At 43.0% G+C, this 27,270-nt stretch overlaps 1 protein-coding gene across 3 annotated transcripts in view; it reads left to right on the top strand.

The window, feature by feature from the left end:
• The window catches only part of LOC147026969 (beta-parvin-like), a 54,339-nt gene extending 28,570 nt beyond the window's left edge, over positions 1-25,769 (top strand). For all 3 annotated transcript variants that reach the window (XM_085882915.1, XM_085882917.1, XM_085882916.1), the window contains exons 5-13: positions 1,499-1,639; positions 1,819-1,934; positions 7,681-7,739; positions 8,295-8,314; positions 8,411-8,472; positions 9,393-9,461; positions 10,286-10,387; positions 10,582-10,654; positions 22,796-25,769. In XM_085882915.1, the coding sequence (XP_085739041.1) occupies positions 1,499-1,639; positions 1,819-1,934; positions 7,681-7,739; positions 8,295-8,314; positions 8,411-8,472; positions 9,393-9,461; positions 10,286-10,387; positions 10,582-10,654; positions 22,796-22,872 (719 nt within the window). In that variant the 3' untranslated portion in view covers positions 22,873-25,769. The remainder of the gene's footprint in view (positions 1-1,498; positions 1,640-1,818; positions 1,935-7,680; positions 7,740-8,294; positions 8,315-8,410; positions 8,473-9,392; positions 9,462-10,285; positions 10,388-10,581; positions 10,655-22,795) is intronic.
• The last annotated feature ends 1,501 nt before the right edge of the window (positions 25,770-27,270 follow it).

Genomic DNA, 27,270 nt, shown 5'->3' with positions numbered 1-27,270 from the left:
ACCAACTGTGATTACGTGCCAAGGCTGCAAGCACATCATGGTCTTGCCGAGAGTGTGTAATTTAAGCTTCACTGGCCAGCATTACAAAATCAAGGCACATGGGTTTTAGCGACACCACTTCTTCATTTTTTTTTCTTTTTCTTTTACTTTTGTCTGCAGCTCATATCAAAGGCAAATTAAATATTAATCTTGTTTATGCTTCTACAACTTTGGTAAATAAAGACACAATTGTGGTTTTCTCACATGCAAGTCAGCTGGCACTTGTATTACATGTAAAACTAGGGAATTAGGAGACATTCCACTTTCACATGAACTACAAGGGCATCCTTGGTAGACAATGGACAAGTGAACGCATTATATGGGATTTGAGCCTGGTGGGGAACATCACAAGGTTTACTTTCCATCTATTTTGTTCTGATGAAGGGCTAACACCCAAAACGCCAGCTTCTTGCTTCCCATAATGGTTGCCGGACCTCAATCAAAGTCCTGTTGATTCCATCAATTGTTCTTACATGCAAGTGGCCCCTTATATCTGTATATAGAACATGGTGTTTGCGAGAAGGCCATCATTTTGGAAACCTCTCATTGATTGCATGGCTTGAAAAAGTAATATAAGAATCACCACCTTTCATTTTACTCATTTGTTTGTGAAATAAGATAATGTATCACCATCTGTTTTTTCACTACCTGCGAAGAAATTTACAGCATAACCTCCAAATGCAATGCAATGGTAACTAGAATGGCACTTGGCAGAGCACAGACTGTACCTCCCTCCGCTCGGCTGAACAGTTTACGTTTTGTATCCCACTGATCTACATTCAGACCATTCGTCCTTGTCACACACCAAAATCTAATTGGCTTGTTCTTGTCACCTACCCAACTCATCCAACAAGTGTTGTCATAATCCATCCATAACGTTTTGAAATATGGTGCTACATATCGGTTTGACCCCATTTCTCAATGGTGAAGGATCACTTAAAAAAATTACAGTTTCTGGATCTTCACCAAAATAGAATCCATTTGTCCTTGTCACACACCAAACCTCTCCACCAAATTTCATCCGGATCCGTCTGCAATGTTTTGAGATACTTGGGGGCCGTTGGTCCACTGCACCAAATTTTCATTGGTTTTCATGGGATTGGGCGTTTTTGCTAGTCTGAACAAAAACAATAGGTTTCCCAGCCTGGAAGCCTTGGAACCCCAATGATGAGGTATTTCAGGGTCTTGGTGGTCTTAAGGGTGGTGAGAGGGATGCAGAAGGTGAGAGGGGGAAGGGGAGGCTGAGAGGATGAAGGAAGGGGAGTTAGAGGGGAGGTGGGGAGAGCGACACCTCACCACACGTTGCTATTCACTGCAGGAGGGAGGGGTGTGTGTGTGTGTGTGTGTGTGTGTGTGTGTGTGTGTGTGTGTGTGTGTGTGTGTGTGTGTGTGTCAGGTCTCAGATGAAGTGATTGTCCTTCATGATCTTATGTCATCCATTCATGCTTTGTTCCTGCAGAGGCTTTGGGAAAGCAAAAACTGAATGTGGCCGAAGTTACTCAGTCCGAGATTGGACAGAAACAAAAGCTACACACCGTTCTTCAAGCCGTTAAGCACATTCTGAAGCCTCAGCAGTGGAACATCAAGTGGTCTGTTGATTGTGAGTTCCATGTTGATTGATTACAACATCGGAATTGGATGAAAAAATGTATATGTGATGTCAAAATGTGTGTTCCATAGGTGCTCGTTAACATACAAACGCAAAAAAACAACAATTTAGCGCAGCGCATGATGATCATGTGGAGTTGATTATTGTCCTTCCATTTTGTGTCTGTGCAGTGATCCACGGAAAGAACCTTATTGCCATCCTGCACCTCTTGGTGGCTCTTGCCATCCATTTCCGAGCACCGATCCGTTTACCTGAGCATGTGACTGTCCAACTGCTGGTGGTACAGGTGTGTGATTTCTTCAACTGTGGTCCTGTCTTCATTATGATGCAGTAGGTAAAACCATGGTAGATGGGATCTCGATTCCTGATCAATGGATCGAGCTGCAGTGAAGTCTCATCATTGTTGCGGGAATTTGTTATATCCGTTTTATTTCTCACCGAAATCCCCACACCTTCTCCAGCCCCCACCCAATATATATTTTTTTCATTGCAGCTTCTTCCCCATTCTGATATCCCAGTACACAAATGTTTTTTTTATTTTTCATGAGATGCATTGGTAAAGGGAATTAAGAGAGTGTTGTGGGGGAAGGGAGGGGTGGGGGTGGAGGAGCTCCATTTGAGCCAACGGCCATCCATATCTGGTGCCCAACTGTGTCTGCAGACATCCTCCTGCAGTGGGTGACTTTTTTTGTTTGGTGGTTGGTGGCAGGATTTGCACTCTGGCCACCATAAAACCCTTCAGTCCACAAAATACTCCAAAAACGCAAAGAAAACTACAAACTCACTCTGTGGGAGCACCTCCTGTGCAGCAATCCTTGGCAGGGCAGCTCACCGGATGACTGGATTGGGGCAAAGCTTTCAGGACCCCCACTCTTTGATGCTGCAGCTGTATCCAATACGCTGACTCCAATGATAATTGAGGAAACACCGGTCAACGAGCGGATTATGAGATGAGGGATTCATCACTCCATGGATGTCGTTTCCCTGGTCTCTAAGTATGCTCCGACTGAGTCGAGTGATCTCACTGTGAAGGACGCATTCTATGGTACGCTCGAGTCTGTGGTTGTACAGTGCCCCAGGTGAGATAATCTTCTAGCCTTGGGACATTTCAATGCATTGAGTGGAACTGATAGGGATGCTGATAAGACATGTGTTTGTCCCCATGGGTCTGGAACTGTGAGTCAGATTAGCAATAAGTTCCATGACTTTGCAAGAAGTCATGGGCTGAGCGTGGCTGGTTCATGGTTTCAGCACCCAGAGGCTCATCGCTGGACTTGGTATTCCAATGCTGGTGGTGTGGCAAAGGAGATTGCCCATGTGCTCGTTGATGGTCGGTCACTGGAGGATGATCGAGAACTGCAGGGTCTACCGGAGTGCTCATTTCCTCAATACCGACCACAGGCTTGTGGAAGCAACTCTGAAGTTGCAGCTTAAATCAGGGAGAATGGTACCATTCAAGCCTTGGCTGGATGTTGGCAAGCTCAAGGATGAGAGGGTAGCTGAGGAGTTTGTGAACAGGCTGAGTGGGGATTTGTGGGTCTGGGTGCTTTGGGAAGTCCTGAAGAGTTGTGGAGCGCCTTCAAGACCACCATCCTTGGTGTTGCCGGTGGATGTCATGGAAATCATTGAGGGTGCAGAAGAATTTTGTCCCCCAAGGGACACTGGATACCATTGACCAGAGTCGCAGGGCCAGGCTTAATGGTAGAGCTGAGCTGTTCAGGGAGTTGAGGCATAAAACTGTTTGTGCACTGAGGGAGGACAAGGAGGCCTATGTGTGAGGAATCTGTGAGGGGGTAGAGCATCACCTGTGGTCAGGTGATTCTCGTCCTGCTTCCAGTGGAATTCGTGCATTGCATTCTTCCAAACCCATCCCTCGGTGTACTGCAGTTAGAGCAGAGGGTGGTGGGCTCTTGACAGAGGAGTCCGAAGTGAAGGCCCGCTGGGCTGGTTACTTTGAGCGCCTGTACCATGCTGATCCACCAGCTGTTGAATTGGATGCCAGGGGTGTTACTATCCCTATTGCTGACACTCCAATCAACTGTGGTCCACCTTCGTTTGTGGAAACACAGGCTGCGGTGAACTGCTTGAAATGGGGTGAAGCTCTGGGGATCTGTGGCATCCATGCTGAACTTCTCAAGGCTGGTGGAAATGCTGCACTCGTATCGTTGCATACCGTTCTGTGCTCTGCCTGGAACATAGGCATCACCCAACTGACTGGAAGAGGGGCCTTGTTGTCCCTCTCTGGAAAGAGAAGGGTGATTGCAGGACCGCAACAACTACCGATGGGTGACACCGCTCTCAGTGTCGGGCAAGGTCTTTGCTCGGATAATTATTGATAGGGTTCGCCACCATCTGCTTGAGCACCAGCACCCAGCACAGTCAGGCTTTATACCAAAGAGGTCAACAATTCACCGCATCCTTGCTCTTCGGGTCCTCACCGAACGCAGCCGAGAGTTTCGGCGGGGGCTGCTTGCAGCCGATGTTGATCTCTGTAAAGTGTTCGATTCAGTGAATCGGGATGTCCTCTGGAGGATTCTTGGGCTTTGTGGTGTGACACCAAAACTGATCAATCTGATGTCTGAACTCTACTGTGGTACTGAGTGCTGTGACTTGTGGTGGTACCATTTCTGACTTATTTCCAGTTGTTACTGGAGTTCGTCAGGTGTGTGTACTGGCCCCCACCCTTTTCAGCACTTGTATGGACTGGATTCTAGAAAGGGTGTCACAGAGATCAAGTTACGGTGCATCGTTTGGGAATGTCAAGATATCTGACCTTGATTTTGCAGATGATGCAGTCATCTTCGCAGAGACTCTGGATATGCTATTGGGGGCCCTCAAGGTGCTGAATGAGGAGTCGGAGCCACTGGGGTTATGGGTTTCCTGGGTCAAAACTAAGATCCAGGCTTTCAATGATCCGTTGGATGCTGCTGTCTTGTCTGTACCTGTTTGTGGTGAGGATGTTGAGGTCATGTAGAGATTCACTTACCTTGGCAATGATATTAATGTCTCTGCTGGCTGTGGGACAGAGGTCAATAGACATCTGGGTCATGCCTGGGGAGTCATGAATTCACTTGATCATGAGATGTGGCGCTGTCGGTACCTGTGCAGGAAGACGAAAGTCCTAGTCTTCAGCTCCTTGGTCCTTCCATTCTTGCTCTCTGGATGTGTGACTTGGACTCTGACCAGGGATCTGAGACAGAGACTTAATATCTTTGGTACCAGGTCTCTTGGGAGAATTATTGGTTCTTGCTGGCCGGACTTTGTGTCCAATGAGCGGTTGCTGAGAGATACTCAAATGAGATTTGTTACCTGTATAGTCTGTGAGCGTCAGCTGCGGCTGTATGGACATGTGGCTCGTTTTCCTGACTCTAATCTTGCTCACCAGATTCTCTCAGTGAGGAGCCTCTTAACTGTACTAGACAATGGACAGACCACATGCCTCGTGGTTGCAGCAGGTTGGTCAGCATTTCAAGGAGATGGGGATGGGCCAGGCATCTGCCTGGGGGATGGCCAGACAGAGGCCCCTGGAGTTCCGGCAGAAAGTGGACGCAGCGACGTGCACATGCTCCCATACCTGACCTGATCTGGAGGGTGGGTGGGGGGGGTGGTGGGAGGTGAGGGGAATGTAAATTAACACCAAACAACGTGAAGGATGCAGTTACCAAACCACAAATAGTACAAGCAATGATTGGTTCATGAAGGAACTAACAAGTTGAATGATGATAATAAACGAACTATGTAAGTAAATGAATAAATAAATTAATGGAAGGAGCAAATAAACAATGCATCAAGGATCAATGCATCAAGCAGCTTCAGTATGCACATCGTAGGCTGGCAGGAGAGCCAAGAGGTAGGCAGACTCCCCTCTGAGCCGTCTAGCCTTGGTTTGAATATCGACCCGGCTATAAACTGCCATCCTGGTGTTTCACAGGCAGGGTGATTCATCAATGTGTGTGTGTGTCGTGACTTGGGTGGAGGTTGAACTAGATGTCCCCTTTGCCAGCATTAGTTGGTGGACGTTCAAGATCCCACGGTGTCCTTCGAAAAGAGTCGGTGAGCTCTTGCCGGCACCATGAGCAAATTACAAATTCCTGCTCCAACCCGCAGGGGGCACTGCATCCGTGACACAGTTGCACCCCCAGTGAATGGATGCTACCTGCAGTCATGTGCTGTCTACGAAACAAGAAGATGCACATCACACACAGCATGAGGTTTCCCATACCACTGATGACGTGAAAATTAATTAAAAGAAAAATAAATGTGTTTGTGCCTCCGTTAATTGGCTCCAGAACAAGTGTAATTGGAGATGTGGTGAGAAAAACAACGACAGATGAAGGAGGGAAAGAAAAATGACATGAAAATAAGCTCAGAGCAAAAAGGAAATCATTAATCATTGGATGGAGTCCTCTTATTCAGGGGCTTTCAAACACTATTCTGAAAGGGAGACTGGGGCGAGTTGTTGCAACATTATCAATGCCTGTTTCTTCAACTACAACACATCAAGGGTGCTTTAAAGGGCACTGGGAGAGTAGCCAGTTTAATGTCCATCCATGGGACGTCGCACACATTGATTCATCACCCTCCCTGTGAAACACCGGGATGACAGTTTTTTTTTTTGCTGAGTCAGAATTCAAACCCAGGTTAGACTGGTTTGTTGGAGGCGAGTGTGCGTACCTCTCAGCCATCCTACCAGCCCCCACTGGGAACTTCAAATGCACATGGTTTGAACTTTTGAGTACTTGAAGCAAATTCATTGCCATGTAGTGAAGCGAAAAAAAATGACGTTTCTTGCATGGCGGAACGAGAAATTGAGGATTTGCATCGGAGATTGTCTTTTGTATGTTTCCAAATGTTGCTGCTAACTACACCACCATTGCCTCTGTACTAAATGAAGGAGGATGAGGAGATTGGGACCATACTCTGTGCAGAGCGTTGGTGTTGCTTAAGCAGTCCCCTTGGCTAATGGGCACAATCCTTGGGCACCACTCCGACACAGGACATCACCATGCCGGAACTCATTTTGCCGACCTCGGAAGGATGACAAGCCGAGTTAACCCCACCTGGTATTAATTCAACAGCTGAGTGGGATTTGAACTCAGGACCCGAGGATCCCAAGCTGCCACCCGAACCACTAAGCCAACACCAGGCTTTACCTGTTCCATAAAACGGCTTCATATGAGGATGTGCTCAATATTATGGCAACTGTCAACCCACCTTGGCATCATGGTGCACACCTGGACAAGTTGTAACAGTTGTGCTTTAGTACCTTCAAAGATTGTATTGCAGAGTGCACTAATGACATTGGTGGTCATGAAAAATCACTTCCGTGATCATTTTTTTGTACAACATTTCCTTTGAAACGTAAGTCATGTGAAATTGTATGTCATGACTCCAACCCCTGCTCTCCCCTGACGCCTCCCCCCTCTTCCCCTCCAACCAACTCGCAGTTGCGGCCTTGGAGCATGCTGACAATTGCACAATGGACAATGTTTCAATTATTACTCTTTCATTGTAGCCGGGTTAAAGGTGGTTAAAAGAAGATTCTCCATTTGTGGTTAAAAACCTATCAGTTGTTGCACCATGTTTTTCCAAACCGTGCAGGTCTTGCAACATTCGATTGATGATTTGGGGAATGCTGTGCATTGTCTAAAATAACAAAAAGTGCCATTGTTGAACCTTTAAAGCATGGCAAGTTTGTATATTTATTAATTTATTTTACACTATCTTCTCTTGAGTACCTTTTTATGTATCCTCATCCTGTTGTGATGGGTTGATAAGAGAGTGGAGCTGGATACGATACCCTTCACATCCTAGGGCCAAGAAGATCCTCGGAGCAGGGTTTTATCCGACATCTGCGTAAAGCATGCCTGCATCAAGGATTCGACTTGGGAACACAACAAACCACCCTTTTTCACTCACCAGGGAACCAGCTCACAGATCCAGCCTCCTCTTAAGTCGGAACAATGTTTGTCCTTTTGTAAATCCATATTCGGGCTTTGTGCTTCACTGATGTGTGTCTGGTTCCATTGCAGAAGCGCAGAGGTGCATTGCAAACTCGTCAAGTTCAAGAGAAGATAACGACTACATCAGAGTAAGTCTTTGAACACATCTTTTTTTATATATCGTGGTTTTCCATTCACATTGCCATACAATGTTCGGGAAGCGTTCACATCCAGCAGTAAATGCCCGTGCGGCGAATTGAAAATGTTTTGTAAGGTTTCATTTTGCTCTTATCAAAGAACGTGTTTGTGCCTCCGTTAATTGGCTCCAGAACACGTGTAATTGGACACCGAACTTGTTGGATCCGGATGACATTGCTGTGAAAGTTTGGCAATGGTTCAATGAGCAACCTGTCAGGAAAGATTTTCACCATTTTGTCATACTCCCTGTGGGCAGCACACCTGCAGGCATGTCACTGTCTGTCACTCAGGTGTTCAAATCCTCATGCGACTCAATTTCGTTAACTCGAGGTGCACAGGAGAACAGCACCCTGGAGTGCCATCCTCTGGGAGGATGTATGCCAGTTGTTCCTGGATGTTTTCGTTTGTTGTCGGTCCTTGTGATGATTATCTTGGCCAGATGAGATTACATTGTGCAGGCATGAATTATCTTGTTTGTGTTTCTTTTGCCCTTTTTGTTATTCCAGATCAATGATTGGCAGATATGGTGAGTTGCAATGTAACAATTTGAGGAGTCTTCCGTTAACAATATTGCTTCAAAAGGCTTGAGACGGTTGTACTTTTGTAACATGTCTGCTTGCAGAGCGCGATGCTTTTGACACGCTTTTTGATCACGCGCCTGACAAGTTGAACGTTGTAAAAAAGGTTTGTTCTCAAGCTCATCTTTGATGATCACATCTATTTTGAACTTGATGTAAACTCGGACTGACTATCAAGGATCCATATTGTTAGATTTATGACCGAACAATCGATTCTCTATCCTCGAGATAATTCCAATCGACTTGAATGCAGTGCTGCAGCTTTGTAGTCTTTGATGATGAGTGGTGGTGTGCTCGCTGTTTCACCAATGACCATCCGAGGACCGTGTGGTTGACCCTTACTGCCCTCGGGGCAATTTGTGTTGAGTTCTGAAATACTGCTCGTGAAAATGCTGTTCGGCCTGGTGTTAATAACTTTACTCGAACCATACCTAATGATTATATATATATATATATATATATATATATATATATATATATATATATATATATATATATATATATATATATATATATATATATACTCACACAATCTCAAACTTCACGGCACAGCTTCACAGGAAGAATTAAGTTTGGCGAAGGAAACTTTAGCCAAAGGATAAAAAATATCCCAGTAATAATAACTGTGCTTTGAATAGAAAAGGTTAGTAACAAAAGTAGTAGTAGTAGTAGTAGTAGTAGTAGTAGCAGTAGTGAGGAGTGTTAAGGTCTTTTAAATAATTGAGATCGTAATAATGGCCGGTTGTAAAAAAAAAAAAAGGAACAACTTTCAGAGTTGACCCAAGTGATTAAATTGAACATTTCAATCTCGGTCTGTAATCAGACCCAACATCCAGTTTTGGCAATATGGTCCGTTGTACTCCCAAAACTACACTGCGGTCATTTGGCCACCACACGATCTTTGTTCTTTTGGTGCAGAGTTTCACCAAAGATTTTGCTGCTTTTGAATATCAATGGCAGGTGGTTAATGGGACGCTACCATTGGGGCCAAACTTAAATAATCTCTTTTGTTTCCTTTTGTTGCAGTCTCTAATCACCTTTGTTAACAAACATCTCAACAAACTGAATTTGGAAGTCACCGAACTCGAAACACAGGTGTGTATAAAATCGGTTGAGTTGACATTATATCATGAGTGTGGTATTTATTTGTAATTGGAGTGTCATAGGTGGAGAAAAAAAAATGTTCGTTCAATTCCTAGGGGGGATTTGTCCATTTATTTCCTTTGGTTTCAATTGGTCACCCAGTGTTTCCATACCGAGCGTTGTTGATTTTTAGTCTCGGTCGTAACGGTGTAGCCATTTTGCATCTCCGATCACCATCCTGGGAGGGGTCCTCATTCATTCGTCCATAAGCAAGAGGATGCCATGAAAATGTCAAACAATTCGCCCTCTGTTTGCCTCTTAGCCAACGGCACGTCCACCATTTGCGGACTCTTGTCATTTTCAATTTGTCATTTTTTTTTTTGGACTCTGATGTTAAGGTAATCAGAACCTCGGGCAACAGCGAATCGTACAATGGTACTCAATCTCCAAAGGCCATATTATTACATCGTTTGTTTTCAACTCGAAGGCCACCACGTCAGTGATTCTTAAGAGTAAAAACAATATTAAAAAAACCCTTGAGAATTGACCCCTTTGAGAGAGGATCGAGCAATGGGGCAAATATTTTTGCATAGCTTCAACAATATGGGAACATTGGGATTTTAATGTCGTTTAAAGCAACTTATTTCATTGGGATGTTAAGGTGTTCATTTAATGTTCAGGATTCCCTGTGATCCTCAGAGCTGCGTAGTGAAAATAGTAGATGTTACTAAACCAGCAGTTTGGACCGAGCTTTTCCGGTTTCTGCAAACCGCCAATGAGTTCTTTATGAAGTACAATGAAGGAACGGATGTGAATTGTGCGGTCACATCGTGCAGTTTGCAGATGGAGTTTATCTTGTGCTGCTTATGGGCCTTCTTGAAGACTATTTTGTGCCCTTGTACAATTTCTACTTGACTCCAGAGAGCTTTGAGCAAAAGGTAATTGTTTTTAACCTTTTTTCTCTTCGCTCAAACATTCATATAACACGTTGTAGTTCATATTGAAATAATCTTCAGTCGCAGATGATTGTTTTTTTTGTTTTTAAAAAAAAAAGTTTTTGAGTGACGTATCGGCTTTCAGACGCTGACTGTGTCACAAAATGAACCACGGTGTGTGTTTGTGCCGCTGTTAGGTGCATAATATGGCATTTGCCTTTGAACTCATGCAAGATGGTGGGCTCAGCAAGCCAAAAGCACGTCCAGAAGGTGGGTTTCATTTCAGATTTGCTGATTACTATTGGTCAGTGAACATGCATGATGCAACATTAGAAAAAGTGATTACACCGATTTGGGGTTATCTGCATGCTGCAGAATTTTTGCGTCCAGGAAAATCTATATATAGGATTTTTTTAAAATTTTATAATGAGGAATAAAATGTTTCAGGAGTTCTGGGGATGTAGGAGAGAAAAGAAAAAAAAAAACAGGAAGTTATGATTGAAATATGGCGGGTCAGAGGAGTGCAAGTTAATGGGCACACAATCGGGGTAGAGCAGTTTTAGTGCAATGGGGGTCGGGGAAGAGTCATTATTTTTTTTTTATGAATAAAATGACCTGCAAAGGTATTCACCCCCTCCTCCTCTGAAGTTTTCACATTTTTATTTATGCCACATGAGATTATTTCATGATACTTTCAAATCAAACTTAATACAGAGAGTCTTCACAAACTACTCCAAAGTGATAAAGCTAAAAAAAAATGCAGATACGAGAAGCACACTCAGTAGAGTGCATACCTCTGCCCTGTAATACCCGATCAGCGAGAACATATTAGGCCAAATACATTTTTGAGATATCATGCTACATATCGTTTTGGGCCTTATCTATAAATGGTGAAGAATCACTTTAAAAATTCTAGTAGTTGGATCCAGATCCGGATCTTCACCAAAATCTAATCAGTTCGTCCTTGTCACACACGCAACCTGTCCACCAAGTTTCATTTGAATCCGTCCACAACTTTTTTTGATGTCCTGTACACAAATAGACAGAAAGGGGTGAAAACATAACCTCCTTCACCTTTGGTGGTGGAGGTAAAAATGTGAATAAGTTTGATTAACAGAGAAAATCAGATGATTCGCAGTTGCAAAGGTATTCAACTCCTTTGCCTAATTAACCCTGAATCACTTCGGGAGCAAATTATTTGTTTGACAGGTTACAAAATAAGTGTAATTGGTTTCACCTGTATGTACTCACTGGTTTAACTTAAAAATTAAGCTCCCCCACTTATCTGAGGAGTTTAAGGTGGAACTCAATTGGTCAATCAACAAGGCAAACATGAAGACCAAGGAGCTTTCCAAAGAAGGCAGACAAAACATGGTGGAGAAGCACCATTCAGGAGAGGATTATAAGAAGATTTAAAGTCACTCATTATCCCTTTGAGTACGGTCAAATCCATACTTAAGAAGTGGAATACATGTCGTACCACCAAGACTCTACCCAGATCAGGTCACCAATCCAAATTCAGCAGCCGGGCAAGCAGGAAGCTGGTTCGGGTTGTCACCATAAATCCAACAATGACTTTGAAAGATGTGCAAGGCTCTATGTCCCAGATGGGGGTCAGTGTTCATCAATCAACACCATCCTGTTCCCTTCACAAAGCTGGCCTCTATGGACAGGTGGCAAGAAAGAAGCCGACACTGAAAAAGACGCATCGAAAAGCTCGGATGGAGTTTGCGAAAAAGCATCTTAATAATGCTGCAGGCATGTGGAGAAAAGTTTTGCGGTCAGAGGAGACAAAAATTGAACTTTTACATCTAAATTCAGAGATACGTCTTGCGCAATCCAAACACTGCACATCACCCAGTCAACACCATCTCTACTGTTACAGTAAGCATGGTGGTAGTAGCATCATGTTTTGGAGCTGTTTTTCGTCAGAAGGGACTGGCAAGCTTGTCAGGATCGAAGGGACAATGGATGGTGTAAAGCACAGGAGAATCCTTGATGGAAACCTGCTCGAGTCAGCCATGAATCTGAAACTGGGTAGGAGATTCACATTTCAGCAGAACAATGATCCGAAGCACAAAGATAAAGCCACACTGGAGTGGCTGAATTAGAAGAAAATAAATAATCTTGAGTGGCCCAATCAAAGTCCTGACTTGAACCCAATTGAACATTCATGACGAGACTTGAAGATTGCAGTCCATCGACGATCCCCTCAAACTTTGCAGAACTAGAGCAATTTTCACGTGAATAATGGGCAAACATTTCACCATCTCACTGTGCAAAGCTGGGAGAGACCGAACCAAAAAGACTCATCGGAGTCATTGCTTCAAACGGTGCTTCCACCAAGTACTGACCTAAGGGGCTGAATATTTTTTTCAACCAGTGAATTTTGATTTGTACATGTTTTTTTTTGCAGGTATCCCTGACATATAACCTCCTTCAATTATAACAGTGTTTAGTTTACTCTCTGCAGTTATGAATGAAAAAGTCCATTAAGAAAAAATATTTCTCCATAATTCATCTACTTGTGCCATAATTGGTCGGGAGGAAATACCTTTGCAGGTCACTGCATGGAATATATATAGACTAAAATATTATCAACTGAGAAGATCGAAGTGCTCGGATTGGGAGAGGATCACATGGAAATCGTGTAACGTTTCATCTTCCCGAGTTCTAAGATTGAAGCGAGTGGAGAATGTAGAGGAAAAATTAATAGATGGTTAGTGTGGGGTTAACGAAGATCTGGAAAGACAAAGCTGTGACAATACAAACTAAGAGGAGGCTGGGGCATGCTCTGGTATTTTCAGTTGCAATGTAAGGATGTGAGGCGTAGAAAGAAAGAAAGAAAGAAAGAAAGAAAGCAAGAAGATTGACAGTTTTTAAAAGTAGTTTTGGAGATCAATGTTTGGAGAAGTCTGATCGTAAATGTCACCACAAGTCAGCCATGAATTGACGAAACTACATAACTGGTATAAATAGATTGGCCTGCCTTTATAAGTACCAGCTCTTCTCAAGGCCATTTCCTAATAACAGAAAATAAAAATTGTTTGAGTCAAGAAGCATCATCACCATCACCATCCCCATCGAGATTTGGGCCACGAAATGCAACTTTGATGGCGAGTCGTGAAAATACAGTTCTCCGCATTTTGAGCGGCGATGTTTTATTTTTTCATCCGAATCAGCTTCCCATAATGCCTTATGCAAAGCACATGGTGTCTTCACTGAGGTTGTACTCAGGTGTGACTAACCATTTAGGCAACCTGCTTTAATTGCATTGAAGCCCGTGCTGAGACGTCTCCCCGATGCTCAGAGTTGCCTGTAGCTAATTTTCAGCGAGTTCTTGGAGGCGTTCCATATCCCCGAGGTTATGTACGAAGCCGTCATTTTCGCTGGAATTTGCTCAGCAGAAATGAAAGAATAATTTGTGACTCTATAAGAGAATTCTAATGCCATTCGTGTTTACCCTTTCACCTTGCCCAGTTTTGGTTGAGGCTGCTTCGAGTAATTGGGAATTTTAACACACAACTTACCTGTTAGTCATCGTCGAATGTAGTTTTTTGTTGTTGTTTCATTGTTGTTAAAAATGATGAATGTGTATACCAATAATTTCCAGTTAGGAAGACAGAAGGTTATTCTGGTTCAACAAAATCAGATGTGCCAGACTTCCGCCAAATATCAGATATTCAACTTTGTTTTTCTTCCTTTAAATTTTGTTTATTATAGAAATGAGTACCGTAATTGAGTTGTCACTTATTTATTTGCTGCCAAATGTTCTTTCGCTGTTTGGGGTAATGTTTGATTTGAATGTTTCTTTCAACAACTTATTTGTACTTTTTTCTTTTCCTCTTGTTTTTTTTCATGCACAGAATGGAATTATTTTTCCCGCTTTGACATTCGTCCTCACTGGCATGTCTGACTGATTGTGTGTGTGTGTGTGTGTGTGTGTGTGTGTGTGTGTGTGTGTGTGTGTGTGTGTGTGTGTGTGTGTGTGTGTGTGTGTGTGTGTGTGTGTGTATAATATATATATATATATATATATATATGTGTGTGTGTGTGTGTGTCCTGCATATATGTGTGTGTGCAAGGTATGCTTACACATTGAAAGCAATAACAGACCGTTGTCTCGGGTCGCTCACCTGCATTAATTTTTTTCCATTTATTTATATTTTCATTTACGGATGCTTTCCCCTGGTTCTGTGATGTTTCCAGGTGAATCGGCTTCGACGTCCATGCTTTCTAAGGCACCCGGAAGGGACTGAACATCAATATCAGTCAGTCAATTGAGTGATTAGAAAGATATATGTGTATATTATATATATATATATATATATATATATATATATATATATATATATATATATATGTATATATATATATGTATATATATATGTATATATATGTATATATATATATATATATATATATATATATATATATATATATATATATATAATATACACATCTTCTTCTTCCTCTTTCGGCTTGCTCCCGTTAGGGGTCGCCACAGCGGATCAACCGTCTCCATTTCGCTCTATCCTCCACATCTTCCATTGACACTCCAACCACCCGCATGTCCGCCCTCACCGTATCCATGAACCTCTTCTTTGGCCTTCCTCTTCTCCCCCTGCCTGGCGGCTCCATCTTCAACATCCTTCTCCCGATATACTCTGCTTCCCTCCTGTGCACATGTCCAAACCATCTCAATCTCGCCTCTCTCACTTTGTCTCCAAACCGTCCTACCTGCACTGTCCCTCTAATATACTCATTTCTTATCCTATCCATCCTCGTCGCTCCCAACGAGAATCGCAGCATCTTTAACTCTGCCACCTCCAGCTCCGCTTCCTGTCTTTTTGTTAGTGCCACTGCCTCCAAACCATACAACATAGCTGGTCTCACTACCGTCTTATATAGTTTCCCCTTCACTCTTGCAGCTACCCTTCTGTCACAAATCACTCCTGCAACTCTTCTCCACCCACTCCATCCTGCCTGCACTCTCTTTTTCACTTCTCTCCCACACTCTCCGCTACTTTGGACAGTTGATCCCAAGTTTTTAAACCAATCCACCTTCCCCACCTCAACTCCTTGCAACCGCACCATACCACCACCCTCCCTCTCATTTACGCACATGTACTCCGTCTTACTCCTACTGACTATCATTCCCCTTCTCTCCAGTGCGTACCTCCACCTCTCAAGGCTCGCTTCAGCCTGCTCCCTACTCTCCCTACAGATCATGATGTCATCCGCGAACATCATAGTCCATGGGGACTCCAGTCTGATCTCGTCCGTCAACCTGTCCATCACCATTGCAAACAGGAAAGGGCTCAGAGTCGATCCTTGGTGCAATCGCACTTTAACCTTAAACCGGTCCGTCATTCCTACCGCACACCTCACCGCTGTCACTCTGTCCTCGTACATATCCTGCACGATCCTCACATACTTCTCCACCACTCCCGACTTCCTCATACAATGCCACAACTCCTCTCTTGGCACCCTATCATAAGCTTTCTCTAAATCCACAAACACACAATGTAACTCTTTCTGGCCTTCCCTATACTTCTCCATCAACATTCTCAAAGCAAACATCGCATCAGTGGTGCTCTTTCCTGGCATAAACCCATATTGCTGCTCACAGATCGTCACCTCTCCTCTCAACCGAGCTTCCACTACTCTTTCCCACACCTTCATGGTGTGGCTTAACAACTTTATCCCTCTGTAATTTACACAGCTCTGCACATCACCCTTATTCTTGAAAATCGGAACCAGTACACTTAATCTCCACTCCTCCGGCATCCTCTCACTTTCCAAGACTTTATTAAACAATCTGGTTAACAACCCCACTGCCATCTCTCCTAAGCACTTCCATGCCTCCACTGGTATACCATCTGGGCCAACCGCCTTTCCACTTTTCATCTTCTTCATAGCAGTCCTCACTTCATCCTTACTGATCCACCCCACTTCCAGATTCACTATCTCCACCCTCTTCCAACCTTCTCTCTCTCATTTTCTTCATTCATCAGCTCCTCAAAGTACTCCATCCACCTTCTCAACACACTCTCCTCGCTCGTCAGCACATTCCCATTTGCGTCCTTTATCACCCTAACCTGCAGCACATCCTTCCCAGCTCGGTCCCTCTGTTTGCCAATCGGTATAAATCCTTTTCCCCTTCTTTTGTATCCAACTTCTCATACAGCTCGTCATATGCCTTTTCCTTGGCCTTTGCCACCTCTCTTTTTGCCTTTCGCCGCCACTCCTTGTACTCCTGCCTACTTTCTTCATCTCTCTGACTATCCCACTTCTTTTTCGCCAACCCCTTCTTCCTTATACTTTCCTGTACTTCCTCATTCCACCACCAAGTCTCCTTATCTTCCTTCCTCTGTCCAGATGTCACACCAAGTACCTTCCTAGCTATTTCCCTCACAACTTCTGCTGTCGTTGCCCAATCATCCCACCCATCTTTACCACCATCCAACGCCTGTCTCACCTCCTCCCTAAATTTCACGCAACAGTCTTCCTCCTTCAGCTTCCACCATCTGGTCCTTGGTTCAGCCCTCACTCTCTTCCTCAACCTCACCTCTAAAGTCATCCTACAGACCACCAATCGATGCTGTCGAGCTACACTCTCCCCTGCCACCACCTTACAGTCACTAATCTCTTTCAGGTTGCATCTCCTGCTTAAGATGTAATCCACCTGTGTGCACTTTCCTCCACTCTTGTATGTCACCCTGTGTTCCTCCTTCTCCTTGAAATACGTATTTACCACTGCCATTTCCATTCTTTTTGCAAACTCCACCACCATTTGCCCTTCCACATTTCTCTTGTTGAGACCATACCTCCCCATCACCTCCTCATCCTTTTTATTCCCTTCCCCAACATGCCCATTGAAATCTGCTCCAATCACCACTCTTTCATCCTTGGGTACACTCTCCACCACTTCATCTAACTCACTCCAGAAATCTTCTTTATACTCCATCTCACACCCCATATGTGGGGCATATGCACTGATGACATTCATCATCACCCCTTCAATTTCCAACTTCACACTCATCACTCGGTCAGACGCTCTCCTCACCTCCAATATCCTCTTGACATAATCTTCCTTCAGGATTACCCCGACACCATTTCTCCTCCCATCCACACCATGGTAGAACAGTTTGAAACCACCTCCAATGCTCCTAGCCTTACTCCCCATCCACTTGGTCTCTTGTACACACAGTATGTCCACCTTTCTTCTCTCCATCATATCAGCCAACTCTCGCCCTTTGCCAGTCATCGTCCCAACATTGAGTTCCAACTCTCACCTCCACACTTCTACCCTCCCCCTCTCCCACTGCCTCCGGACTCGCCTTCCCCGTCTCCTTCTCATCCTTCGCCCAGCAGTAGCACAATTTCCACTGGTACCCTGCTGACCACTGGTACTGTTGGCGGTCGTTGGTAACCCGGGCCTCGACCGATCCGGTATGGAAATTCGTTTTGTTGTCCGCATAATGATTTGGCATAAGTTTTTACACCGGATGCCCTTCCTGACGCAACCCTGGTCGCCTCTTACGACACACAGGGATATGGTACACCTATTCTAACCGGGGCATACCCCCGTATATATATATACGGTATATATATATATATATATATATATATATATATATATATATATATATATATATATATATATATATATACATATATATATATACACATATACTGTACATACTAGGAAAAGTGTGTGTGTGTGTGTGTGTGTGTGTGTGTGTGTGTGTGTGTGGGTGTGTGTTTGTGTGTGTGTGTGTGTGTGTGTGTGTGTGTGTGTGTGTGTGTGTGTGTGTGTGTGTGTGTGTGTGTGTGTGTGTGTCCAAACCATAAAACCGAGCAGCCTGAAACTTTGCACGCATACGAAGAAAACTCCAAGGAAATGCAAGAGTGAAAATTGGGTATTCAGGTTAATTAAAATACTCCTTTTGAAGATAAATAGCGGCCTTATTTAATTATATCCTTCATCAGGCGATCCTCGGCCACCTCGCTCTCTGGGTCTTAAGGCGTTTCCTGGGTAACCTCGCTGGGGTCTGAAGCGGCCATCTTGTTTTTGGCCTGCTCAACCTTGCCTTGACTTGGAACAGGCCGCAAGGATTTCTTAACGATAAAGTTGTTGTTTTCACTTTCCTCACTGATTATTGAATGCCTGTTCATCTTAGCTACGAATCACTGGGTACATTGCAATGCTTATAAACATCCGGAAACGTAAGCATTCATGGCTTTATATTTCGGGCGTCTCCGGGAGGTGTATGTTTAATGTTGTGCTAATCGCATGTCAAACTTGCCGTTTCTTAGCAACCGTTCCTGTTGGAGCGCTTGCTTGAGTGCTTAAGCCATTTGGCAAGCGCTCCCTAAGCTGCTTGGTTGTTCGTTTCGGTGAAAGTATCTGTGCTCTCAAGGGAACATCCATTAGACAGACATACATTTCAACCTTGTTGGGCCCTGCGGTGCCGTGCGGTTGGTGCATTGGGAGGTGTCTCATCCGCTATAAATGTGCCATTTTATTTTTACAGGACATCGCTATATTTAAACTTTTGTGTGATCTCCTAATATAATCTACCCCTCACTTCGACATCGATACAAATATAAAAACAATAACGTCCATCCGACCACGTGTTTGCCATGATCTGGTAGTGAAGGCACAGAGTAGAGATCGACATTTTATGTTCTGTGCCTTGATATATTTTTAAATTGAATTTTGCTAATTTCCGACTTAAATTCCTCTTTCAAAGAACTGTGCTTGAGGTAAATATTTGTATTTGTCATTTTTATGTATTTTATGCATGTGTGGTATATAAACTGTTACGTGTGTGTGTGTGTGTGTGTGTGTGTGTGTGTGTGTGTGTGTGTGTGTGTGTGTGTGTGTGTGTGTGTGCGCGCGTGCGCATCCTCCCATGGCGGGCTCAAAGTGTTCACCTTCATTTCGTTAAGGAGTCACGATTCACAGACAAAGCTATGAAGTTTTCTGTTTTTAAAGTTTTGTGCCGAGGGCTCTCTTCAGGATCGTTACTGAGCCCAGGAAAGCTTCCAACTGTAGTTTGTAGTGATATCCCCAGGGATGGTTTTTAATATCTCTGTGAGGTTCTTCTTCATCATTCCCATGAGGTTCTTCATCATCAATGGTACTACTTTGGCATTCATCAGCTTCCAGGATCTTTTCACTTCATGCTTGAGGTCTTGGTATTTGGTCATTTTATTGATTTCTGCATCATTGGTCCAAAATCACCGGTATTACCAGCTCAATTAGCAACGCCTTCTTCTCTTTTTTTTTGTCCCTCAGTATGATATCTGGTCGCAATTCTTCGTTTTCGATGTTCACTCCCGATGAGATCATAAGGTCGTACATGAGCGGAACTTCAATGTTTTCAGTGATTGCTTTTGGTTCATTTTCCCACAAATTTTCTGGAACTGGAATATTAAAGTTTTTACAGATCGCAGGTTGAGAGACATAATGTTGTAACTGCATTTCTGGCGAAACTGAATAAAATGGCTCTCCATTAGGGTTGGGCATACAACCATACTTTTTTAAGACATCATCCTAGGTCAAAAATTTCAACGGATTCGTGATCAGCGTGAAAAATGGCCATAAAAAACACTCCTTTCAACGGGACAACAGAGAAAAAGTCGATCTGTGCCCAACCCCAATATTACATGCCCTAGTAAACCATAATTATCAAATTTTACCTGAAAAGTGGGTAAATTTGGTGGCCATTTTGATTTTTTGCATTTTACCAACCTAAGACATCATCCTCGGGCAAAAATTTCAACGGATTCGTGATCAGCGTGAAAAATAGCCATAAAAACACTCCTTTCAACGGGACAACAGAGAAAAAGTCGATGTGTGCCCAACCCTACTCTCATGTCTTTCAACACCATATAATATTTATCTTTCATTAGCAATTTGCAGGAAATGGGAAATTTTCAGTTACAACATTATGTCTCTCAACTCGCGAAATATGGTGTTGAAAGACATGAGAGCCATTTTATTCAACCACGCCAAAAATGCAGTTACAACATTATGTCTCTCAACCCGTGAGATGTGCCAGCGGATTACTTTACAAACTCTGTTGTGTCATTGTGTGTACAGCTGTTCTGACATGTTTTTTTTTTTGTATTCGTTCATTAAGCATGACTTATCATCTCTTTACGAACCCCACTTCCACCCCTTACCTTTCTCTCTCTTTTTTTTTCATTCTCTCTCTCTCACCCCCTCCTCACACCTCTCTCTCCCGGAGTGTGTAACAATGTTCGGTGAGGCACAGCTCTCCCCACCTTCCTTGCTCTTCCCCCCTTCCTAGCTTCCCCTCCCTCTGCCTTTTCTCTCTCCCCTCCCTCTCGCCTCTCTTCTTCTCTCTCCCTTCCCTCCCTCTCTCAACCCCCTGCCCTTAAAAACCCAGTCAGCGAAGCGACGGGTTGTATTTGCTAGTATTTTATATGAGTCGCATGATGAACATCTCCATCCGTGAACTTTTTATGCAAGGATCTCAGAGGAGATATACAACAAAGGGCAGCAAGTTCACGAACTACCAAAGGGTGTGAGGAGAAGGGGGTAGAGGTGAGGGGTGATGGGCGAGGGGGGGAGGGTTGGTTTATGTGCAAAGATAAATGCAGAAATAATACAAAAGTAAGTAACAATGGCCTGGAGAAGAGCATAATGGAAAATAATCGGTTTGTATCGGAAAAATGATGGATGTGCACAAGTGTACACATGAGGTAGTGATAGGCAGCACTTTTGAAATATTGAAGTGAGGAGGATGAGATAATGTTCACAGCTCACAGGGAGATGATTCCACAACCGGGAGAGCAAGAGAACAAATGAATGCAGGTGGGTAACCGGTCACGACTCTGGAACGGTGAGCAGATGAGGGTTTCTTGAGGAACACATGAAACTGGGGCGGTTAGGTGAGGGTAGAGGTAGGAGAGGCAGGAGCAAGGCCAGATGCAATTTATTAAATAGAGAGGCCACTGACTTGCTTCCAATCTGAGAGTTCAGGACATCCTGTGAGAATGATTCTTTGAGCCACATACAACATCTCAGTGAGAGGAAGCAACTTCTATGGACAGATCTGTGAGGTTTCAGCACATACCTCTGATATTGGTGGACCAGACTGCTGGAGAGAGGGAAGCAAGTACAAGAAAATATCTGTGTAGGAGAGCAGGGATTTGCAGGGATGGGGGATGGGAACAAAAACAGAGTAGTATTTTGGAAGCAAGTTGGTCCTATCCGCTAGTATGGTCACATTTTTGTTGATCTTGATTGGCGATACAGAGCTGAGCATTTCATCCGAGTGTGTGAGAGAGAGAGAGTCGGTTGAACTCATGGAGTTGGTGAGGACTGGTTGTGCGAATTGGGACTTGTGGCATGGCTTTGTGAGTGAGCCTGGAGCAGAGTATAAAATGTTGAAAGAGGTGAAAGGGAAATATATATATATATATATATATATATATATATATATATATATATATATATATATATATATATATATATTGTGTTATTGTGTGATCGACAACACAGCAGAGGATTGAGAGTATGAGCAGAATAACGGAACACAGTAAAAGTAAGAAGAGTTTGAGGGTTTATTTATTTGTTCATTTATTTCCTTGTTAAAGAGAGATGTGTGGGGCTGGTGAGTGATCGTAATGGCTGTAGAAGAAATGTGCATTCTTAAGTCAATTAATGTAATATATAGAGCAAAGTACTGTAAATTACTTGGGGCACAGAACCATGTGTCCCCTCAACGAATAGCCGAAAAGCTGATGTACAATGATGCAAAGATGTACTGATAAGATTTTGGCATCAAGACATCAAAGGTCAGAGTCTGCGATCGGTTTTCGTCACTGCCATAGCATAAGAATGGCAAAAGGGATCCAAGTCAAACGGTACAAGTATGTATAATGATGTAAAGATAAACAGATTCGATTATGGGGTCAAGAGGTCAAAGGTCAGAGATCCCGTTAGTTAAAAATTCTGTTACTGAGCTAACTTGTGAACCAGCGGATGGGATTTTAACTAAACTTGGTGTAAGTTTATATTATGATGCAAAGATGAACTGATGAGATTTTTGGCATCAAAGGTCAGAGGTCTTGTCAGGTAAAGCTGAAGGGATTGAAATCAAACTTGGTGCAAGTATGTATGGTGATGTAATGACGTGGGAGGAGGCATATCGGTCGACTTCGCAACATCGAAGAGTGCCCTTCTAGTTATTTTACCTGTTACATGATCAAGGCTCATGGAAGAGCAAGATAAATTGGTTCATTAAAACAGGATAGTCCAGCAAAAGTGTAAATTGTTATATATCGAAATGTATGAGTTTTCCTTATTAAGGGACTGCACAGTTATATATTTTAATCTTTCCCTCGACTAAGTATTGTTTGCTTTGCCAGACGTGGTGAATCACGACCTGAAGTCTACTCTACGTGTTCTGTACAACCTCTTCACGAAGTACAAGCACTTGGATTGAGCAGCTTTTAACCCGGTTGCAGTCCACTGCTCTGCAGTGCTGTTATCACTGGAGTGTACGCGAGCATAGGTCAGCGCTTACAGTAACACTATGCAGCCCCAACTTTTACACTTGGTGAGCCGGCTGCACCCACATGAGCTGGCTCTTAAATGTTTAACTTGTAATTTGTGAGTTGTGGTTTGTGACAAAGCGAGATGCAGATTGCTCAAGCCTCAGTGCTTTCCTTCATGAACTCGACCTCTCTGCCCCCAAAATGTAGTTGAACGCAAAACGGTTTGCTTTTCACATGTAATGCAGACAAGTCTCTGTTTGTGATAGCTAAACATGTCTAAAATTAGGAGGTGTTAAAAAAAAAAACAACCAAAAACCTGTTATCATTTATACAATTTGCTAGCACAGTATGTTAACACCTTGGAAGTTTCAACATCTCATGAAGATCTCAAAACATCTCAGCCTTTTGGTGCTACACTATGTCTTCCAGTTCTGATCTGTGGAAGTCTATGTGGAGTCATTGGTTCTTCTTGCCTGCTGGGTTGTCTTGGCACTTTGACTTGTGGCGAAAGCCCAGATATTTATTTGCACCTTCAGCTGAACCTCCACGGGGTAAAAGAAAGACCCCCCTGCCTGGTGAGCAAGCAACCTCAAAGGAAAGTTATTTGGCCTGTTTTGAGAAAGTAATTAAACGGAGACAAACACTAGGAAGTTCTTCTCATTTCGGCGATGTGGAACCTCGTCATAAATCTTGAGGTTCTATCGAAATCGCTCTAAGCTAACTGTTCTTTCTGCAAAGTTCAGCTTTGGCTTACAAATTAAGTAAGCTTTACAAACAAATTCGCTCACAAAATGAGTGCAATGTCATGAATCTCGAAGAAAATGTCACACGTAATGCGAGGTGACAACTTCGGGTCAGTATATTCCCAAAAATATTCTCCTCCAGCTTATGATGTGTGGATGCTATTTTAACACTAAGAGTTTTTACTATCCAGTAGCACTGATAAAACAATAGGTCAAACTGATAGCACTTTTAAAATGAGGTTGCAAGAAATGGGACCATCTACATATTACATCTGCAAAAAATGTTTGAATTTCTAACCCCACTTCCTCCCGTGTCTGCACAGTATCACATGCTCATAATCAACCACCTCCCCAATACTCACATCCTTCCTCTCCATCATATACTGCAAGCAATTGAAACATGTATGGCCTATTCTACTGTTCTCGAACCACAGACTACTTGCATATTGACCGCCATTAGTGGAACAATCTTTGTTTGTCATCCCTTTGTCAAAAACCTGTGCCCCGAAATTCACTCACCTGTCTCTTGGCAATTGACCCGTTGATGTTAACCCTGTTCAATCAGCTTATCAATAGATTTTAAAACTGGAGAGCTCATAGAACATCTTACCCCGCTCTGTGTTGAGAAAGGAGTATATGAGTGGGGTCTACTAGAAGCATATTTGATTGGACGGGATGATGTAAAATGCCGAAAATATTTTTTCCAAGTGATGCTAAACATGAAGGTTTTGTAAGTGCTGAAAAGGCGGGTTGTGTTCGACAGTGCTCAAGTGTTTAATTCAACAGCAATAAAATATACATTTTAAAAGTCAGGATATTGTAACAGGGTAATAAATAATCAGGAATATTGTGAGCTGTTTGATAAAAGCTGAGATGTGGTTTTGTTTCCATATGACGGACTGGCTAAGATTATCATCTCTCGTAATTTCCTCTGCTCATTATCTCTGTTTTCGACTCACCTGTTCCGCTGCCCTCTGGAGAACACGTGCTCAAAGTATTTTGTGTACATTCCTCATCCATCGACTGTCTTGTGCTTTGTGAGATTGTAAGAAGAGTGTCATGCACGGATTGTAGAATGTGCTCTATAAACTACATTTGTATTTAAACCTGTACGTGTCCTTCCCAAAGAATGTTTTGAACATGTGTTTCTATCTTGCATTCCCAGTCCCTCTGTCTACTTTTCTTACTTATTCTGTGGATGACCAGGAGATGGACAACAGATGTTCTTGTTTGTCTCGAGGCTGAAGTCTAAACTGTTTAGCCTTTCTAGGTCATGCTTGATTTCCTTGCCTGATGAGCAGAGCACCTTTACATCTTTATCTGCTCTCATTCAACTCTCCTGTTCTGGATTGTTTGTCTTCATTCACTCTTATAAGCCATGGTCATGGTGTACCTTGTCAAGGCCTGTTAGTTAGGCTTCCTGCTTACAAAAAGTTTTCTATTTGTGTCGTCTTTGCTATTTACTTATAGTTTCACAGCTCTGAAGACAAAGTCAAAGGAATAAGAAGATGCATCAATGATCATGAATATTCCATAGCAAGCACACTGACTCTATAGGTTGGCATGGTCATAAAAGTATTACGATAATCGTTCGACGTAGGCAACATATGGGGTAAGTGGAGTATATTTTTCAACGTCGGTCCAACGTCAGCCACTTAGCGGAAGGTATCGAGACAATGGCAGTATATTGACCCCACCCCTCCTCTCTTTTTTTACTGCACAACATATGTAACAGAGCTCAACTGACATCCTCCTTCCCCATTTCTCCATCTCTCCCCCCCCCCACCTCCCAAACATGTATGTAATATGATGCAGATGGTCCCAAAAGAAAATCGCAGAATGGGACATGTGGCATGATAGCACAGCTTGTTCATGCTATATTTCAACCATAATATCACATTATAAGTTTGTAACTTCGCAAAGGCTTGTATTAACTCTCTATTTATCTCTTCGCTTTTGTGCAAAATGTCATTGCACATATATTTTGTAATACCAAAGCAAGTACATATTTACAATATGAATAATCATGCAGATTAAAATCATTTTAAGTGCTCATGTGTAAAATTCCATCCATTTAATAAAGATAGTATCCCAAACACAAAGCTTATTTGTGAAGTTTATTTACAATCCCTTTAAAACTTTTTTTTAATTTTTAATGTTTACGCTTGGAGGGACAGCAGGATGCATCTGTTGGTGGAACGCTTATCAGTGCCGTCGGATTCCGGCTTTGAGTCTTCTGAGGATGGATTGTCTTACAAACTGCTAGTTCGATTATTGGGCAAGAGAGATTGCAAGATTGTAGAATCTCAGAGCACAATGACCTTTGGAGGTGATGCTCAGCCAGACATCTTTATCACATTACCCAGTTTGTTTCAAACAAATACGCCTCTTGTCTGTTCACGGTTGTAGAATCTGCTGTCTGACAAGATGTCTCCTTTAGCCTGTCTCGTTTGAGTTTGATTCCAAATATGATTATTAACTGTTGAATTTGTGCTTCACAAGCAGGACGTTGCACCACAAATTGCATGGTCCCGTTAAGCTGAAGACCCGTCTGATAGCATTATCTGGTGGATGTTCCGCCGTGTCCTTTGAATAACGTTCGGGAAGTCATCGACACCATACTGACCGAACAACAAATTCCTGCCACCTTCAATCAAATGTCATCCCTGGCAAGCCGGTTCGTGAAAGACTTGGGACAAGCATAAATGCTCAATGAGCATCTGACTCCAAACTGATGGGAAATTACCTAAGAAGGAGAGAGTGGCAGAATCTGCCGAAAGCATTAAGTGTATGTTCAATCACCTTGTTTTCTATCTTCTATTCATCTTGAGACTGGCTTAGCAGACCCATTACGTTGACAAAAGTGAGTTTGCATTGAGGGTTCAATGAATACATTTGTTTGCTCTTCCATCAATTTCAAGAGTTCTTGCAGCAACCTCAGAGCGAAACAATGACCAACATTGCTGAGAGCAGTATTTTAATATTTTCGAGAGGAGATGTAGTTAAACATGAACATGTTGATCATGTGCATCCAAAAGTATTAAAACAAGTACCAGATAAGATACATTCACCACTCACAAAAATTCGAAGAGCTCAGTCCAGAATGATACCAAAAAAGTAGAAGGAACTAGATGTGTTGACTTCCAATCAGGTTTGTTGCACCTGAAATGGAGAGTCGGACCCGAGTAAGGCTTGCGTTTAATATTTTTAGAGCTCACAACACGAGAGGCGAGTGCAGATGCAGAAGATGTGAATGAGGTGGCATGGGCAAAGAGGAAGTTGGACACTAATATATGTTGAGTTTTAAATAAATTATGATTAGATTTGACCAGTGTGACCACTCCTTGGCTTTTTTCACAAGATCTTGGCTATTCGTTGTTCACCTTGGCGTCTTGGTTTTTCTATAGGTTTTCTTGGCGTATAGGTTTTCTATTATCATCGCTTTTCCGAAACCTTGTGAATTCTTGGCTTTTTTCATTGGCTCACCTTGGCATTTATGGAAATGAGGAGTGGTCACACTGGATTTGACCCACGAGGCTCGAGATGATTTGAGACTCGACCCTTGAGGGTACCCCAATCAAAAACATCTTTCTGTTTTTTTTT

The sequence above is a fragment of the Eptatretus burgeri genome, chromosome 5, assembly GCF_056783735.1.
Source record: "Eptatretus burgeri isolate ZD-2024b chromosome 5, Ebu_testis_v1, whole genome shotgun sequence".
NCBI classification, from domain to species: Eukaryota; Metazoa; Chordata; class Myxini; order Myxiniformes; family Myxinidae; genus Eptatretus; species Eptatretus burgeri.
The sequence above is the reverse complement of the archived record's forward strand: the minus strand, read 5'-3'. Positions and strand labels throughout refer to the sequence as shown.